General features: G+C 41.1%; 1 protein-coding gene across 5 annotated transcripts; it reads right to left on the bottom strand.

Moving 5' to 3' along the window:
- Positions 1–36: 36 nt before the first annotated feature.
- Positions 37–17,723, bottom strand: znf395b (zinc finger protein 395b). 5 transcript variants are annotated; one of them, XM_051936602.1, is made up of 10 exons: positions 17,447–17,723; positions 14,938–15,088; positions 13,615–13,742; positions 13,425–13,537; positions 12,021–12,220; positions 8,051–8,151; positions 6,444–6,735; positions 2,581–2,676; positions 1,978–2,084; positions 37–864 (listed from the first exon to the last, which is right to left on the bottom strand). In XM_051936602.1, the coding sequence occupies exons 2-10, from the start codon at positions 15,040–15,042 to the stop codon at positions 753–755; spliced, it is 1,254 nt and encodes a 417-aa protein (XP_051792562.1). In that variant the 5' UTR covers positions 15,043–15,088; positions 17,447–17,723; the 3' UTR covers positions 37–752. The 5 variants fall into 5 exon arrangements, with proteins under 5 accessions (XP_051792562.1, XP_022063574.1, XP_022063573.1 ...); XM_022207882.2 differs by having other exon boundaries at positions 6,444–6,738; positions 17,447–17,722; XM_022207881.2 differs by having other exon boundaries at positions 12,009–12,220; positions 17,447–17,722.
- Positions 17,724–20,624: the final 2,901 nt, after the last annotated feature.

The raw sequence follows: 20,624 nt of genomic DNA on the forward strand, positions 1-20,624 counted from the left end.
TGTCATGCAGAAGAGAAAACAGCAGCAGACAGCCTCTCAAATTCTCAGTGCTTTTTTTTAATGTTTTTGACAATATATTTCCTCTTTTTATTGCTATTACAAACTCTTTCCCCCTGACGCCATGACTCCACAGCTTCACGGATTAAAACCATTAACACTGGTGTGTGCCGACACATGGGCAGGAAGGAAACCCATTTCACGGAAGGAACTTGGTTGAGTCGAACCAAATGTAGCTTATTCTTGTGAGTTTATATTCCAACAAAGTGCCAAAGAACATGAAAATAAAAAATAAAACGGTCTGCCCGATACGAGGGCCCAACGAGACAATAAAAAAAGGTATAAAATACTCGTACGTAACTCAAAGCACACAATATAATGTACATCATAACCACTGTGACCACCGGAGGAGAAGATGGGAATAAAGAAAACAGCCAAGTAGCGGTCTAATACAGTGGAGCTACAGGGGCAGTAATAAGAGCTTTGGATAGAAGGAGGAGAGTACTGGAGGCTTAGCACGTCACATGTCAAAGTCAGTCAACAGCTAGCACCATCGCAGACTTTAGATTTCAGGATCAGGTTACAAAGATACAGAAAAGTCCATTTGCATTCCTTTAGGAAAGAAAGAAAACAGGTTGAAAGTTAAAAAAAAACACATGTAAAAGAACTGGTTCTTCTCCACGGCTCTGGGCCCATTTATATTCTCTGTCTGATAAAAGTCTCTGTTTCCACTCATCCATCGTCTCTCTCTCTTTCTAGTCGGGGAAACGCTGGCAGGCTTTTTTCCAGCGGCAGGCGGTGCACCACTGATCCTTACGCTCCACGCCGTAAACCTTACGGCACTTCTTGGCCTCCCCGCGACCCTTCCTGCACAGAACGATGCAAATCACAAAGGATGAGAAGTGAGGCGCTTAATGTGGTCAGGCTTGGTACAAACGCAGAGATGAGTCAGTAAATGTCATGGAAATACAGTCTGACATCAGCAAGGGGGCTCAGAAAAGCAAGAAGACAGACACAGGAATGAAGAAAGAAATGTGACTGTTTTCACTGTAGATTATTTTATCCATTAATCAATTACTTATTAAGCGTTTAAATAGTCACAACATGGTGATAAATGCTGATCAGTGTTTCCCAAAGCCCGAGATGACATCCATAATACATAAATATCCAGTTTAGGAAACCAGCTAACATTCAAAAAGCTGGACTCAGAGAATGGAGACTTACTTTCAGAGGTATAATTCAGGTTTTTGTTTCCCAGAGTCCACCATGACGTCTTTAAAGGTCTCCTTTTTTCACAACCCAAAGATATTCAGTTTATTATCATACAGGGTTACAGAAACCTGAAAATAGTCACTTTTAAGCAGTTTGAATTAGAGAATTTTGCCTTTTTGTTCTTAAAATGTACGTTTTTGTTTCCCAGAGTTATCGTCCTCAAAGATCTTGTGTTCACAGCCCCAGAGTTTAAAGTCTAACGTCAAAAAGGAGGAAAGAAAGCAGGAAATATTTACATTTAAGGAGCTGGAATCAGAGAATTTAAACCCTATTTTTCTCAAAAAACTGAGTAATAGTTGCCGATTGATATAATCCTGGACAGCTACTAGATTTATCATTGCAGCTCTGATAGAAAACCTGATTTTACATTCTGACTAACAGCTGATCTGTGTATTACCTGATGACAAAAAAGATGAAGATAATTGATTATTCATTGATCGATTTAAGTTCTATTGTGGGCGAGGGCCAAATCAATCCAGATTTAGTCGAAAAGTTTCGTTTACAACCCGTTTAAAGATCAAAAAGGAAGGCGCCTTAACACACAGGAAACGGTCTATCTGTTCAGTTATCATCTCAAAGCTCAATAATTCTGACTGCCTCAGATTCAGGGAGGTTTGGGATGGTCCCATTAGCCTCACTTATACCTTAAGTTTAAACATGCTAAGCTAACACGCCGTCATGTTTAATGCTAGCAGCAGGTCTTCTCACCTGAAGGAGCAGTGGTTGCGTGAAGGCGACGCGCTCATCGGCTGCAGCCTGTTCTGTTGCAGCCACTGTTCTCCAACGCTGACGGACCGGCAGCGAGGCTTCACCATCTGAGGACGAGAAACCACACGTTTATTTATTTATTTACGTTTAGAACAGCAGCAGACCAAAACGTGGTGAGAGCACGTCAGTGGTAGAGCTAACCTCACCTTTCTATTACTGTCTTATTTTGCTCTTCTGAAGTTTGTAATTCATTCATGAAATTAATGAGACATATTTATGATTGTTTCCTGCAGCTCCTCGTCCCTCTTTTACTGTCATTATTTATAATATCATCATATGTTGCTTTCTTAGGTGCACCTTAATCAAAGCATAGTGTTGTAAAAGTGCTATACAAATCAAGTCTGATTGATTCTTTAATGATTGAGTCTTTAGGGGGCGGTATACTCCATCAGAAGTGTCTGGTCCTGGACAGACTCAATATGTTTAAATGATGTTTCTGACAACCAGGTTTTCACTGCATGTTTGCCCAAACCACTTCATTTCAAGTACAAATCGCCCTTATTTCAGCACACAAAGACACATTAAGGTGGAAGGAAGACCCACCGGAGGGTTACTGTGTCCAGAGACGGAGCTGGAGGGGGTCCAGCCCTGGCTGCCGGGGCTTCTGGGGGCCACGGATACCTGGACAGGACTACAGGCCTGGAGGAGGAAGGAAAGAGGAGATGTTATTTATCACATCTGCAAGATAACAACCTTTTTCATATAAAAAAATAAATGAAATGACAGGTTTGTTTGGGCACATGAGGGCTGCAGGGAAGAGTTGGAAAAACACGAACATACAATAACACATGGAGGTAATTAGTGCTAATCTGAAGTCATGTTTCTGACTACCTAGTAAATGTTAGTCTAATATTTAGCTCGTTAGCTACCAAAGACTTCACTGTGTTTACAAGATAACTTTAGAATCAAAACAGTGTTGATGCATAGTGAAAAACCAACAACGGACTAAATATGCTAAAACACTCCATAGAGGTAAGGGTTCATCAGCACTTATCACATCACAACAGCTGAAACTGTGAGCTAAAAGTTCAGTTAATATCTCAGAAACGTTCATTGTGTCTTCCTATTAGTACATTGATTTGGAGTTCTTTTGTTCAGACATAGAATAATTAGGTAGATGCTGATTACCTCGCTTGCTTGACAGTTTCGGTGAACACTCTCGCCTTCCTCAGAAGCGTCTCACTGACAGCGTGTGACGTGTCAGCCTGTGACGTGTCAGCCGGCAGATTTTGACCATATATCTATGATTTTGACAGCCGGCATTTGCGTAGCGCCGCCAGATCCGCCGGGCCAGCCACGCCCACACGTTACGGCTGACTCTACTGTGCGTGCTGCAAATGCAAGTGTTCGCTGAAACTGTCCAGCAAGCAAGGTAATTACCATCTACCTAATTATTTTCTATGTCTGAACAAAAGAACTCAAAACCAGAGTACAGTTAACAGTTGAACGTTTTAGCAAAGAGCAAAGTTTATGGTTGAAACTGTTGGCTAACATAACAGCTAACAGTTGAAAATATCCAGGATTAGAACAGCTAACAGTTGAAACGTTAGCTAAAAGTCTGGCTAATAGCTAAAAGTTCAGTCGGCAGTTGAAAGTTTTAGCAAAAAGTACAGCTAACAGTTGAAACTGTTAGCTAATATGATAGCTAAAAGTTGAAATTGTAAGCTAACAGTACACGAAAGCCTGAAACTGCGAGCTAATGAAATAGCTATCAGTGTAAATATGTGGCTAATAATTTAGCTAAAATTGCGAGCTAATATCATAGCTTATGGTTAAAACTGTGAATTAGCTAACAGCTTGTTAGCTAATAGTATGATTAGTATGGATTAATAACTATTAGTGGATAAACAGCTAAAATAGCAAACTAAGCTGTGGATAACCAGTGGAAATTGTTCGCTAAACGTGTGGATTAACAGATGAAGCAATTAAAAGCTGAGAGTAATAGATAGATGTAAATACTATTTACCTTAAACTAATGCATAAATAGCTCTGAACAAACTGACCTAAACGATAGCAGGTCCACTGGATGAGGAAATATTTTAATAATGTCCACTTTATTATAATGAAGACATGTGGACAGAGAGGTGGTGTTGATGAAGGGATTCCTGAGTCCATCTGAAAGGCCAGTGGGGGTTCATCAGATGAAAGCTGTTCTTCAGCCCTGACGCCCCACTCTCAGATTCCTATATTTGCAATAAGATTTTTATTCTCCTTGTACCAGATAAACTGCCAAGTTGTTCCACAAACATATCAATCTGAGCCTTTTTATCCCAATGCTGCAACAAAACAGCTAAAGCCCACACTTTAAATGTTCTCTGTGAAGCTGCTCCACTCCCTCTGCCCTGGTTCTACTCCCTAAACTGTCTGAACAAAGCGGCTGCATTCCTAACATCCCATCCCACAGTGTGGACACAATGAGACGGAGAGGACAGAAAATATCTCCACACCTAAATATGACGCATTAACTGTAACATCAGGCAAAACCTCGTCTGTGTGGCTTTAACACAGCAGACATCCAGAAACATCACCAGGAGCTCTGACCCTCAGTTCAACCCACTACAAACGCAGTTTGAAAGCGACATTTTTGCAAAAACTTTAAATTTAAATTGCACATGCAGGGTGAATTAATACAAAGCGTGATGCAGGATGTGTGTACATCCAGTCCTAACTGCTGCAGAACAACGCTGTGAGAATCCACGCAGCGATTTTCTGCCTTCTGCAGCCTGCTGAGAGTCTCGTCGGCCTGGGAGAGCGAGCAAGCCCACAGCTTCCTCTCTCACTGTCACAAAGCATCCATTTACAGCCTCGGCGTTGCAGGGTAAATGCAGGTCACCAGTGAAATGTGCTGCTTTGTGATGCATAAACAAAGTTGTAGCTCATTGGCTCTGTGGAGGGGGATCTGCTGGGGGGGCGCCGGCTGAGGAGGACCTCTGAAACAACACTGAGTAACGTGACACTCCAGTAAAATCAAGCTAATGTCCTAGCCGTGGTATTTCTCAGAAAGGGAGAACCTTTCTGTTTTCATGCACGGCCTACTTTCACTGAAAACAAAACTTACTGCATTTCAGCCCTGCATGAGAAAGAGGAAAACGTGATGTTTGGAGATTAGATTCCTGTCCTCACACACTAAAATCTATGACTAACATTTAATAATTCATGCTAACAAGGACCGTGCTGTCTGCTTTCATTGCCCTCAGTCAATTTCATTCCCCAAAACACCGCCGTCCTGCAGAGAACTCCGGTTCTGGGAAGTAAACAAGCATTTATCAAACAATGAATAACTAAAAACTCCACATGTGCCAAAGCTCCACATGATCTCCAACATTCGCCGAAGTTACAGAAATTCTCAGAGCAATTTTCTAGTCAGGCTTGAACAGCCGGCAAACAGACAGTCACAAAGCATAAAAAACATTCAAATTAGGACTAATTTAATTATTAGAGGTGGGCGAGTGTCATTTGAGGTTTTACAGCTGGATGAGCAGAAACCTCACTAATTATCCTCTGGTCAAAGTAAAGACACAGAACATACCAGAGACTGGAGGAACCAGATTAGCTTTTAAGAGATTAGAATATTTGTAATTTAGTGTAAATAAGCCCCATAATGATCAATACTATAAACAATAAATGGAACTATTTCTATTAATAATTTTCTCCAAATTCCATCAAGACTTTTTGGAAACACGTTGATTTAGTTTCTTGCTGAAAGTTTGATGAGAAGATCAACATCATTCAGGTTTTATGCTAAGCTAAGCTAACGTTTAGATTTCCTCATCTGTCCAGAACGCCACAAAATCTGCTTCCAAAATATCAATGCAGCCTATACAGATTTATTTTTTGTCAAAGGACGTTCCATTTGTATAGAAAACTATTTTTTAAAACATGATTTGTAAATAACTCGAGTTAGGGTGGTCCTGCTGACTGTCCTTAAAAGATCTTGCCTTTCTTTTTGTTTTACTCATTAAATGGAAAAAAAAGATATATTTTGGTATTAGTGTAACCTCCTGAGTGATCACAGAACACCAGGATTAATTCCTTCCAGAGGCTGTTTCAGGATTAATTATAAACATGTGAGAACTTTTATCAACTCTTCTTTCTGGTATTTGATTCAAATGGAGCTAGACAGCCTTACTTTATTGTTTTTCATTCTTATTATTTTCCTACCGTTTATATTGTGCTCTTTTATTCACATTTGTCTTAGAATCGTTACGTTTTGTTGTATTTTATATCATGGCATTGTGTTGCTGTTTTAAAATAGTCTTTATAAATCATTCCCAAAACTAGACTCAGGTCAGTCGAGAGGATTTAGCAGAACCAAACCCTTCTAGACGTTACTACAGTTTTATATTTTCTCCATCTCACAGACCACCTTCCTGCCAGTTTAACCTGAGCAGCGCCGCCTCGCCCACCTGGTAGTGATGCTCCGAGTGGATCTGCCAGAAGCTGCTGGGGGCCGACTGGCTGAGCGGACTGGGCCTGCTGGGGCCCGGCCCGGAGCTGGAGTTGGACCTGGGCCTGTGAGCCGGAGGGATGTGGAGCTCAGAGCCTGGAGGAGAACCACAGGAGGCCCAGCTGAGATGAGGGGACGGAGCCGGGCCCAGAGCCTGCTGGGGAGGAGCCGGACCGGAGCCGGCGTCCACCGTCTCACAGGAGATCCTGGTGTAGTAGAAGTCCTCCTCCCTCTGGGACTGGTCCGACCCACTGCTGCGTTCAGGTACACAGGGAGGTTTTTAGTGTCAGTGAACGCAGCACTCACTGCAGCCCAGACAGACGCTCTCCCTCTAACCAGTCAGTGCTCTTCCACAACCTGAAAGTTTTATTCCCTCCTGTTTTTTTAATGTTGTTTTTCAGCTGAGAAATGTTCTAAAACACTAAACTGTCTGGTTCCAGCTCAGACCAACCCGTGCACACACAATCCTCAAACACTGGAATACCCACAAACCTGAAGCCACCAATGATATAATCCACTAAAGCAGGCCTTATTTCACCACTTCACCTCTTTATTTTTAGTGCTTCATTAAAACTGCATGACGGGAAAAATACTACGTGAGAATCCTGCAGAAAACTGAGTTAATGTTTAGAACTGAACCTCATTTATGTCTGTTTTCTATCAGCGTAAATAAAAAGCCTGTAGATTCATTCTTTATAGCTCCAGATTAGACTTATTTTACTCTTCCTGCTTGTGAATCCACATTTAATATTTGGAAATTTCTGCTTTTCTTTGTGGAAAATGATTCTCAAAATAGGGGGGGGCGTTCTGTCAGTTCTGGGCAGACAGGAAACTGTACTCTGAACCTAAAACCTGCCGCCAGGTTTAAAGACATGCTTTCTTTTTTAACCAGTAAAATGACACTATCAGAGCCAAAAACACAAAGAGTCATCACATTTGAAATGTTCAGACTGAATGTTTTGAGGGAAAACTTAAACAAATTGAACTTTAATACTGACATATTATTCTGCATGTCTCACTGAAAAACTCCCCAAACAAAGACTGTTTGTTCCAGATTCTGTCACAATCTAAACCTGATGTGTGACAAAAGTTTGGGACATTTCAGCCTTAACTGGGTTGAACTGCAGGCAGTGTTCCCACAGAGCTAATAGGACACAACAATGGGAATAAATACAGATTTAAGTCGTCAAACATCCATGTTATGTAGAATCAGCTTTGGGAAGTTGAAAAATGAAAAAAGATTTTTACATTTTTGTAAAAGTAATAATCATAGAAATTCAATTTTTGTCTTTTTGTTTATGATTTCTGGCATTGCAGCTTTGTTTTCCTGCACATTATTTCTAGTCCTGGTTGTTCTGTTCCCATAGAGGTGCAGGAGTTCATACTGCAGTGAAAACGAGCCCACAGTGAGGAACAATGTGCAGAAACCGGCTCAGTGAAATGGACTTTTAAATTCGCCAGCACCAGATTTATAAAAAAAATGACTTTAACATGTCCTCACCGTGTTCCTCACCCATAATAAGAACTGATCATACATGCAGATTAAAACGTGAGACGGCAGCTCACCCCAGATGCAGCACTCGAATGTGTCTCTTTATTCCCACTGAAGATGTGAGAACTTTTCCACAGCTGGGCCACAGACATCTGTACACACCTCTGAACGAGCTCTGGAGGGAAATAAAAAGACAACGGGTCAGGTAGAGGAGAGGAGAGAGCAAAGAGGAAGGAAAACACAGTCTCTGCTTTCATCACACACTGGAGGAGTCCACTCTACAGAGCAACAGCTTTATATTTATTTATGATAATCGATATGCCGATAATGTGCAACTGAGGTATATACACAGATATATACCTGTAGATGTTCCTGTTTATACCTGTAGATGTTCCTGTTTATACCTGTAGATGTTCCTGTTTATACCTGTAGATGTTCCTGTTTATACCTGTGTTTGTACCTGTCTTTATAGCTGTGTTTGTACCTGTCTTTATACCTGTGTTTGTACCTGTCTTTATACCTGTGTTTGTACCTGTCTTTATACCTGTGTTTGTACCTGTCTTTATACCTGTGTTTGTACCTGTCTTTATACCTGTGTTTGTACCTGTCTTTATACCTGTGTTTGTACCTGTCTTTATACCTGTGTTTGTACCTGTCTTTATACCTGTGTTTGTACCTGTCTTTATACCTGTGTTTGTACCTGTCTTTATAGCTGTGTTTGTACCTGTCTTTATACCTGTGTTTGTACCTGTCTTTATAGCTGTGTTTGTACCTGTCTTTATACCTGTGTTTGTACCTGTCTTTATACCTGTGTTTGTACCTGTCTTTATACCTGTGTTTGTACCTGTCTTTATACCTGTGTTTGTACCTGTCTTTATAGCTGTGTTTGTACCTGTCTTTATACCTGTGTTTGTACCTGTCTTTATAGCTGTGTTTGTACCTGTCTTTATACCTGTGTTTGTACCTGTCTTTATACCTGTGTTTGTACCTGTCTTTATACCTGTGTTTGTACCTGTCTTTATACCTGTGTTTGTACCTGTCTTTATAGCTGTTTGTACCTGTCTTTATACCTGTGTTTGTACCTGTCTTTATACCTGTGTTTGTACCTGTCTTTATACCTGTGTTTGTACCTGTCTTTATACCTGTGTTTGTACCTGTCTTTATAGCTGTGTTTGTACCTGTCTTTATACCTGTGTTTGTACCTGTCTTTATACCTGTGTTTGTACCTGTCTTTATAGCTGTGTTTGTACCTGTCTTTATAGCTGTGTTTGTACCTGTCTTTATAGCTGTGTTTGTACCTGTCTTTATAGCTGTGTTTGTACCTGTCTTTATACCTGTGTTTGTACCTGTCTTTATAGCTGTGTTTGTACCTGTCTTTATACCTGTGTTTGTACCTGTCTTTATAGCTGTGTTTGTACCTGTCTTTATAGCTGTGTTTGTACCTGTCTTTATACCTGTCTTTATACCTGTGTTTGTACCTGTCTTTATACCTGTGTTTGTACCTGTCTTTATACCTGTGTTTGTACCTGTCTTTATAGCTGTGTTTGTACCTGTCTTTATACCTGTGTTTGTACCTGTCTTTATAGCTGTTTGTACCTGTCTTTATACCTGTCTTTATACCTGTGTTTGTACCTGTCTTTATACCTGTGTTTGTACCTGTCTTTATAGCTGTGTTTGTACCTGTCTTTATACCTGTGTTTGTACCTGTCTTTATAGCTGTGTTTGTACCTGTCTTTATAGCTGTGTTTGTACCTGTCTTTATACCTGTGTTTGTACCTGTCTTTATAGCTGTGTTTGTACCTGTCTTTATAGCTGTGTTTGTACCTGTCTTTATACCTGTGTTTGTACCTGTCTTTATAGCTGTCTTTATACCTGTCTTTATACCTGTGTTTGTACCTGTCTTTATAGCTGTGTTTGTACCTGTCTTTATACCTGTCTTTATACCTGTGTTTGTACCTGTCTTTATACCTGTGTTTGTACCTGTCTTTATAGCTGTGTTTGTACCTGTCTTTATACCTGTGTTTGTACCTGTCTTTATAGCTGTGTTTGTACCTGTCTTTATAGCTGTGTTTGTACCTGTCTTTATACCTGTCTTTATACCTGTGTTTGTACCTGTCTTTATACCTGTGTTTGTACCTGTCTTTATACCTGTGTTTGTACCTGTCTTTATAGCTGTGTTTGTACCTGTCTTTATACCTGTGTTTGTACCTGTCTTTATAGCTGTTTGTACCTGTCTTTATACCTGTCTTTATACCTGTGTTTGTACCTGTCTTTATACCTGTGTTTGTACCTGTCTTTATAGCTGTGTTTGTACCTGTCTTTATACCTGTGTTTGTACCTGTCTTTATAGCTGTGTTTGTACCTGTCTTTATAGCTGTGTTTGTACCTGTCTTTATAGCTGTGTTTGTACCTGTCTTTATAGCTGTGTTTGTACCTGTCTTTATACCTGTGTTTGTACCTGTCTTTATAGCTGTGTTTGTACCTGTCTTTATAGCTGTGTTTGTACCTGTCTTTATACCTGTGTTTGTACCTGTCTTTATACCTGTGTTTGTACCTGTCTTTATACCTGTGTTTGTACCTGTCTTTATAGCTGTGTTTGTACCTGTCTTTATACCTGTGTTTGTACCTGTCTTTATAGCTGTTTGTACCTGTCTTTATACCTGTGTTTGTACCTGTCTTTATAGCTGTGTTTGTACCTGTCTTTATAGCTGTGTTTGTACCTGTCTTTATACCTGTGTTTGTACCTGTCTTTATACCTGTGTTTGTACCTGTCTTTATAGCTGTGTTTGTACCTGTCTTTATACCTGTGTTTGTACCTGTCTTTATAGCTGTGTTTGTACCTGTCTTTATAGCTGTGTTTGTACCTGTCTTTATAGCTGTGTTTGTACCTGTCTTTATACCTGTGTTTGTACCTGTCTTTATAGCTGTGTTTGTACCTGTCTTTATACCTGTGTTTGTACCTGTCTTTATACCTGTGTTTGTACCTGTCTTTATACCTGTGTTTGTACCTGTCTTTATAGCTGTGTTTGTACCTGTCTTTATACCTGTGTTTGTACCTGTCTTTATAGCTGTTTGTACCTGTCTTTATACCTGTGTTTGTACCTGTCTTTATAGCTGTGTTTGTACCTGTCTTTATAGCTGTGTTTGTACCTGTCTTTATACCTGTGTTTGTACCTGTCTTTATACCTGTGTTTGTACCTGTCTTTATACCTGTGTTTGTACCTGTCTTTATAGCTGTGTTTGTACCTGTCTTTATACCTGTGTTTGTACCTGTCTTTATAGCTGTGTTTGTACCTGTCTTTATAGCTGTGTTTGTACCTGTCTTTATACCTGTGTTTGTACCTGTCTTTATAGCTGTGTTTGTACCTGTCTTTATACCTGTGTTTGTACCTGTCTTTATAGCTGTGTTTGTACCTGTCTTTATAGCTGTGTTTGTACCTGTCTTTATACCTGTGTTTGTACCTGTCTTTATACCTGTGTTTGTACCTGTCTTTATACCTGTGTTTGTACCTGTCTTTATAGCTGTGTTGTACCTGTCTTATACCTGTTGTACCTGTCTTATACCTGTGTTTGTACCTGTCTTTATACCTGTGTTTGTACCTGTCTTTATACCTGTGTTTGTACCTGTCTTTATACCTGTGTTTGTACCTGTCTTTATACCTGTGTTTGTACCTGTCTTTATACCTGTGTTTGTACCTGTCTTTATAGCTGTGTTTGTACCTGTCTTTATACCTGTGTTTGTACCTGTCTTTATAGCTGTGTTTGTACCTGTCTTTATACCTGTGTTTGTACCTGTCTTTATAGCTGTGTTTGTACCTGTCTTTATACCTGTGTTTGTACCTGTCTTTATACCTGTGTTTGTACCTGTCTTTATACCTGTGTTTGTACCTGTCTTTATACCTGTGTTTGTACCTGTCTTTATAGCTGTGTTTGTACCTGTCTTTATACCTGTGTTTGTACCTGTCTTTATAGCTGTGTATGTTCCTGTGGATGTACCTTTGTATTTAACTGTGTAAATGACTGTGTTCATACCTGTGGCTGTACCTTTGGCTTTTTGGCAGTAAGCTCCTCCCCCTGCTCCAGCTCCATGTGCAGGCCTTCGTCAGGGCTGCTGTCCATCTCTGTGACGGACGGTGAGGGGGCGGGGCTTACGTTGCCGTGGTCCCAGCTCCAGTAGCCGCTGCTGCCGCTGTCGGAGAGCTCACCGCCGCCACACTCCATGTCGGTGGAGGACGAGGAGGCGACTGGAGGAGGAGAAGGTTCAGTCATAGAGGTGAGACTCCATCATATACAGTCCATAAAATATATACCTGATAGTTTGGATTCCAGATGTTCTGGGAGGACAGCAGCAACCGCTGTGTTTGTCCTCCAGAGAACGACCATTAAATGATCAGCATCTACTCTCTGTCCTGTTTTCACATATTTTCTTTATCCAAAAAAATCCAAAGTACCAAGAATTCTATTTTCTGCATGTCTCCTGTCGTCACGGTTAGTAATTACTGGAAAACAAACTCCTATTAAATCAAAGAGCAGCTCTCACTGAGAGAAAGTCAAGATTTAACATAAAAACAGATCTGATGATACAGCAGCTGCTCCAGTAAATATTGCAGTTCTGTCAGATTTTTACATTCATGTAGTTTAATAGACTAAGAACTAGCAGCTGGTTGTGGCTCATTGCAGCTCCTGAACACAAACTTTTCTTACATATTTCTGTGTACTTGATAAACACAGACTGATCTGATGAATTTTATGTAAAAAATGCAAAAAGGTGACATTAAGGAGTAGAACAGCAGAGAGAAGAATCTAAAAGTTCTATTTGAAGCTCAGGGCCGTCCCCTCCATGTTTATTATGGGATGATGCTGTGGAAATGTTTATAGGAAGTAAATAATGCTGTCCTCCTAAAGCATATTTAATTCAGTCACATAGAGCAGCTCCAGACAGACTTGTGCTGTTTGTGTGTAATAATAAATATTCACATTATTATAAAGAACTTTATATTCATATTCTTTAAATGTCAGCATTCTGATCAGCAGTGATAGAAACAGACTGTCTAATCTGTGTGACGCTCATTTAGCAGAAATAATTATACTATATATATTCTAATCATTTCTTCTGTTGAACAGCAGCTGTACAAATCCTACAATCATCCTACAGTCCAAAAATCTACAATATTATCCATAAAAACTGAATAACCCAGCTAGCTAAAGCGTTAAGATTAGAAACCTACGATGCTATATTCTCTAAGAAATGAGCTGGTTCATTTAAAATATCACACAGATTGAACTGGTGGAGACAGAAAACAGAAACTCCCATCAGGGGGATTTTTCAGAACCTGGCAACCCGACGTTCACCTTTAATAAACGGTACCTGATGGATCTACAGAGCATCATTAGCTTCACCAGTAAAGCCATCAGTTATGCAGAATCAGAGGCTGATCAGAGACAGACCTGGTCCTGGATCCGTCTGTGGAGGACTCTGGACCACCGGACTGCAGGACAGGCTGGTGAGGACCATCGCTGCCATGATCTCGTCCATCTCCACCGACTCCGGGCTGCGGAAACTGGAGGACCGATGAAGAGAATCTGATTAGATGTGGTTTGATGACATCACTGGGCTGCTACCTGGAGCTCTCCTCACCTGTACGGAGCCTCTCCACACCTGCTGCCCAGGTGCATTGTGGGTCCCATGCTCTGCAGCGGAGCGGCCAGGTTGGTCCAGCCGGACGTCTTGGTCTTCTCAGCGTGGAGGCAGGGCTGAGCGAACACCTTCAGAGGGAGGGAACATGATGAGCTGCTGGCTGAGCTTAGCGTGTCGCTCTGCTCCAACATGAAGCTCCAGCGACTCCCTCCAGACCTGATCTGGGTTAAGCTGTTTACTCTTTGATACGCTGCAGCCGAGCCGCTGCCGCCAACAGAGCAGCTAAGAGAATATTTCCTGTCCATCTGTGGCGTCATGCCTGCAGACGGAGAGATCTGCCAGAGAAACGTACGAAAAGCTGCCAGGATCTGACCGGCAGAACAATGACGATCCCGTCTGTGTGTTTTTATCGGTCAGGGTTTGAACTTTGTGGGCGTGGCCTTTTTCATTTTACTGCAGGGGTGTCCAACATGAGGCCCGTGGTCCAAAAGTGGTCCTCCAGAGGGTCCAATCCGGCCCTCAAAGTGTAAAAACTCCAGAGAAGACATTAACTGCAGATTGTAAATCAGTAAAACTATAAATTTAAAATCATTTACAGACCATGACAAGTTGTTTGGATCAGAAAGTAAAATACTAGATTGTTCTTTGTTCTTTTGTCATTTTGTAATACTTTGCCTGTTTTTGTTGTTTTTTTGTCTTATTTGTGTCGTTTGTCTCACATTTGTCATTTTTTGTGTTGTCAATTGTGTAATGTTTTTGTCTCATTTTTGTCATTTGTCCATTTTTTTGTTGTTTCTAACTTTTTTATAAATTTTTATCTCTTTTTTGTGTGTTTTGGGTTGTTTGCCTCATTTTTTGTCATTTTTTTCTCATTGTTGTCATTTTGTTTTGCTTTATTCATTGTTTTTGCATCACTTTTGTTGCTTTGTAACATTTTTGTTTATTTTTTGCCTCTGTTTTGTTTTGTGTTGTCATATTTTGTTTTGTTTTTGTTGTTTTTTGTCAGACTTTTGTCGTTTGTCTCATGTCTTTATCGTTTTGTTTCCTATTTCTTTCGCTTGTGTTTTTTGTCTATAATTTTGTCATTTTTTTCCTTTTTTGTCGCTCTGTAACTTTTTTGTCTAATTTTTTGACTGTTTCATGTGGTTTGTCTCATTTTTGTCCTTCTGTGTCTCGTTGTTGTGCTGATCATAAAGTAAACCCCTCTATGGTTCAGTTCCAGATGACTGAGAGCTGGTAGATAACGGAGAGAATCTAGAAAATAATTCCAGAAATACGAGGTTCGGTCGTCTCAGTGAGGCTGGACGGAGCGTCGTCCCTCACCACGGTCTGCTGCCCGTCGGTCCTGGAGGTCTGTTGTTCTGGGGGACAGCCTGCCGTCCCGTCTGGACCGACTCCAGCTCTGTCCTCGGGTCCCATAGCTGCCATGGTGCTGCTGCAACCAGTGAAGGGACTCAGCACAGCGTCACGCTCCCTGCAGACAAACAGCATGAAAACATTTCACTACAGCGTTCCACAGGATCCTCAGACCTGTTCAAGGATTCAGTGGCGTGCCCCTTTAACCTGTCAGACTATTTCACCTTAATACTGTCCTCCATGAGTGACTTCTGCTGTAAAATCTGTAGTTTCCTTCTGAAAACCCTCAGAGATGAAGGCTCGCTGTTGTCTCCCCTCAGGAGGATGGGTTCCTAATGAGCCGTGCCGTCAGATAATAAATATTGTGCTTCTCTGGTGAATAAATATGTTGATCTGAACAGACGGCAGCTTGTTGGCAAACAGTCGTTCCATCTTGCATCTCGGAGTGTGACGGAGCAGAGCAGCAGCTCCACAGGAGATCTGAACATTACTGCAGGAATTCACAGGAAACAGGAGCGATTTACGGAGACGGGAATATGACCGAAGTTGTGTTCTCTGGTCAAGTACGTGACCGAGAACGCGTTCCACAGACATAATCTGACATTAGGGTACATTCACTGTGGCCTGTCGCCCACAGAGGTAAAATGGGGGCGATGCTGTGTTCAGGGTGCGTAGGAATAATCCAGACGGGATGTTTGGACGGCTGGGCAGCGTCCACGAGCCGTGATTTGTTGTGTTTCTCAGGTAGTCTGGTATTTTTAGGCCCTCAAACTCAACGAGAACCACAGGGAAAAGGCAAAGAAAAATAAATGCCCAAAGCATAAAACAGATCAGAAGCAGTTATTGATTAACCGATCAACGGAAAGTTCCTCCTCAGATTCTGACAGATTAATAACGTTTAGCAAAAATATACATTTATTTGAGGATCTTTTGTATTTATGCTGTTTACAGGACAAAATAAGCAGCTGTAAGGTGTCTGGAATAGTGTGAAGGACACTGTTCATATTTGGAGAAAATATTACACAGATAAAAAACAAAAGTAAGTAAATGCACCACAGATCACAAACAATTAACTGATTAATCAATTAATCGACAGCCAAAGAATTACCTTTTAAATTTTGTCAATAGATGAATTATTTAACAAAAAATTAGCTGCTTTAGATTCTGAAATGATCTTTTACAGGTTTTACAGTTTACCAAAAAAATAAAATGCATCACAGAAAAGATCAACTGATTAATCCGTTCCATTAATAATTTACAGATAATTACTGGCTGATCATAAAAATATGAGCTTTAGTAAACATGTTTGTCAGGTTTTTTCAAAATAAGCAACATTTCTCATTTTTTTAAATCGAATCAATTAAAAAGTATTAAACTGACCAAAAATGATCACTTTAGGTACTAAAAAGTAATATTAATATCTGTACTATTTACTCTGTTTTTATTTATTTATGTTCATTAAAATGATTAAAAATTCATCTAGATCAACAAACAGCTGTCTGATAAATCAGTACCTGAACGCAGCTACGCTTTAAATCGTATTTATATTCTTAATGTTGCATATATTGTGTAATAAACTGCTGTGTTAAAAAGAAAGCAGTGGTTCACTTTAGTAGATAAGAGAATTTTGCTAATTATTGTTGCTTTATATATACATGTGGAGCCTGTTTACTCCTTGGAAACCTCCTCCTGATGGGGTTTTAGGCTAGAAAACTCAGTTCTCCCATTTATTCCAGCGCACCTGAACGCAGCGCAAAGCTTGCTTTTCCCTCCTCTCGTCCAATCAGCGCCGGGCTTCAGTAGTAAACAAGCGGCACCGTGTGGGCGGGACGAGGCCGCTGATTGGCTGCGGCCTGCTTCCTCCGGTACACACCCCCGTTTTGACAACGTGTTCGGACACGAGTTTGTCCGGGAGGGACTGAGCTGGACGAGGATCCGGCTGGAAATAACCCGGGTTAACGCAAAGTAGCGTAAAGGCGCAAAGAAAACGCAAAATTACGCACAAGACGCGGAGAGGAGAGAAGATTTAAACATGAAACCGCAGGTTGTGTCCGACAGGGCTGTTAAATTCAACAACAGCAACAGAAAAATGTCATAAAAATACAAATTAAATGCAGTTTAGCTCCTCTTTTAGATGCGTAAAAACGCACGTTTTATTAGAAGGCGCTAAAATCCCGGAGTCGCTGGACGCGCTGCTGCAGTTTGACGCACACGATGGTTAGAGCTGGAAATGAAGCCATGAGCAGTTATTAAATATAATTATAAAGCTGAATTGTTTTGATAACGCTGCTGTTTATGGCTGCCCCTCATCCCTCCGCTTCATCTCTGATCTCCACCCGGCGACGCAGACTGAGATCCGGTGAAACACCCCGGTCCCTCCCCCCTCACACCGCTCACAGAAAAACAACACTCTCCGCCGTGTTTTCTGCGCAAAAACCGCGGCTCCGGATGGCGCAAACAGCGCATTAATACTCACTCCGTCTGCTGGAAAGCAGAAGCTCCGTCCCGGTCCGAGCTGCAGCCGCGGCTCCGTCGCTTCGCCCTGGCTCCGTCCCGCCGCTCGCCGGCTCCTGATCGGTCTGCTTGCCGGAGGAAAAAGGGGGTTGGTCGGTCGGATACGCGCCTACGTGCGTCTGCTCAGCGGACCAATGCCGGGGATGACAGCTGGGCAGAGCGCACAGATATAAGCCCGCAGCGCGCCGTGCACAAAAGGATGATCTAGGTGAGAGGTTACCAGAGCAGCAGCAGCATCCACTGTCTGTCTGTCTGTCTGTCTGAAGCTCTCACTGATCTCTGTGTTTGTGCATGTGATGTGCATCCATCACATGAATCCTGCCCTCATAAAACACAAACAACACATGCAAATCAGATATTTTTTTGCATAAATATACACTTTTGTCTCAGCATCTTCCTGCATCACAAATAAATGTGCAATTGTCATTTTGCACTACTGTGTTTATATGTTCCTTTCTACCTTGTAAATATCTGTATATATTGTCTTATATTTATTTTTATTACTTCTATTTTCCCCCTGTTCTTTCTATAGTTTTTTATTATTACTATTTTCTTTCCATATTCCAGGGTGACACCAACAGCTCAAAAGAGCTGATTCTGATTCTGATAACACTGCAAATAAAATGCAGTTTCCAACAGTGAAATATTATTAAAATTGACAGGATTCTCAGTCAGACATCACGATCCACTCGTCTACGTCTTCACTGGACATTTTAATATCAGAGTTTCTGCCATTAATCCAATTCAGACCAAGAACGTCCTCCTTGAAGCTCCATCAACAAATGAAAACGGCTCAGCAACTCCTGGAATCAAACTGCTGACACCATTACATGCAGCATATCAACCCCCAACATCACATGAGGAATAGCCTGCATGGAGATCAAGCAGTGTTTTCAGTGTGTGTGTGTGTTTGAGAGGCCGGATTAGTGTCGGCTGTCTGCACCCTCTCCACCAGACATCCAGTCAGCAGGGATTTTAGGGTTGAGAGTAGCTGAGGCCTGGAGTCCCAGCCTGATCCTGAACCATACACGACTCCTTCCTTTCTTATTTCACCCGTTAACGCCACCGGGTAGCTTTCACAGGCCGCTGGCGACCGGCTGGACCGGCTGGACCGACCACCTAGCAAACATTTACAACGACTGGGGGGCAGTTGGTTTTACAGGACAGCAACAGAGAGGAATGATTTTAGGAGCAGCAGTCAGGTTAGATAGGAACTGATCTAATGCTAACAACGTGCTAGGAGACGACATTCTGATGTTCAGCTTTAGCATGGTGCTAATCTCTGCAGCATACATGTAATATCTCCAGCAAGTACACATGTAGTGGGTATAGATGCATGTAAACATGTATTTGCACATGTTAAACTGTGTTAAAATGGAATTTATATTAGCAATAATTCATCACTGTGCACTCCACACATACATGGATATTTATCTGTCTGGATGAACACAGAAAGTACGACAATAAAACTGCTGACAAAACTGCACATATGCATGCATTTACATACATCTGTGATGTGCATGCAGAAATGTATGAATGTGTGACTGCATGGTTGTATGCGTATGTATGTACATGCCTGGCATTATGCATGTACAAGTAAAGTGTTGATTACCTTCTGCAGTGGACACACACACATGGACACACACATGGCCACACACACACACACACACACACATAGCTGTTGCTGCTAAACTACTTTTCTAGTCCACTAAGATGTTTCTGATGTCCTCATGAACTTCAGGAGATGACGTTGTTTACATTACCCTGCATATTAGTGGATGCAGAAAGTATGCATCCAGCCTTATAATAACATTAACAATAATAATAATACATATTATTTGTAATGCACTTTTCATTTAACCCTCCTGTTGTCCTCATTTACAGGCACCAAAAAATATTGTTTCCTTGTCTGAAAAAAATCCAAAAATTCAGCCCAAGAATTCCCCAAATTTCTGAAAATTTGCAAAACCTTCAGGAAGAAAATTCCAATAATTCCTTAAAAGTTTTATTTAAATATAATCCCCCAAATTTGGCAAGAGAATTCTTGTAAATATCTTGAAAAAATGAGTAAAAATCTTACAAAAAATCCTAAAAATATCTAAAGTGATTCCATAAATATCAGTAAAACTTCAAATATTTTCTTTAAGAACATTCACATAAAAATCAACCAAAATCCAGGGAATTTCAATGGATTAACATTTCTTTTTTTCCCACCAAAATATGCTTTAAAATGTCCCTGGAAATGTTGAAAATGAAAACTTTAAAACGGGTCAATTTGACCTGCAGGATGACACCAGGGTTAAGCAAAATCTGAACATTAAAGATAGAAAAGGATAGAAACAAAACAAGCAGGTAAAATAAAAATAACATTTTCAGGGTTTGATTAAAAGCTTTGTTAAACAGAAAGGTCTTCAGGCCTTTTTAAAACATTCACTGTCTTTGGAGCTCTCAGGAAGGAGTTCTGAAGGTTCTGTCTCTGGTCCAGAGTTTGGTTCTGGACCGGAGGAGGAGGTGACAGTTATTAGTGGAGGATTCTATTGGATGATTGGAGGCAGAGAACATCTTTGAGGTAGTCTGATAATGTGCTGATGGTGAGGAGAGAGATTCTGGATTCTGGAGGAGACGGGGAACCAGCTGTTCTGAACATAGTGGAGCTTCTGCAGGATCTTCCTGGGATCCTGATGAGAAGTGTGCTGCAGCAGTCCATCCTGGAGGAGACAAAGGCCGGACAAGTTCCTCTGCATCAGAAAGGGTGAGGGTGGGGCAGAGTTTGGTGATGTTTTAGAGGTGGAAAAACAAAGATGTTTGATGTGGTTGTTAAATGTCAGGATGGTAACTGCTGATGAGAGGAGAATGTGTGGTCTGGAGAAGGTGGTGGTTCTGGAGGAGGACTGGACCAGATGAGGGACAAGAATGGATTCAGTTTTGGAGGAAGTTTGGACTCATCCAGACCTTAGTCTCCTCCAGGCGGGTGGTCAGGGTGGACAGAGCTGAAGAAGATGATGATGGCCTTATACTACTTTTCTACTTGGCAGTGGTCGGCTTACTGGACTCTTTTCCTCAAATATGTTTGGTGAAAAATCAGAGAATCACCGTTGTTGTTATGTTCAACCTAAATGAATGTGTGGTCTTCATTCCAT

Source organism: Acanthochromis polyacanthus, chromosome 16 (assembly GCF_021347895.1).
Source record: "Acanthochromis polyacanthus isolate Apoly-LR-REF ecotype Palm Island chromosome 16, KAUST_Apoly_ChrSc, whole genome shotgun sequence".
NCBI lineage: Eukaryota > Metazoa > Chordata > Actinopteri > Pomacentridae > Acanthochromis > Acanthochromis polyacanthus.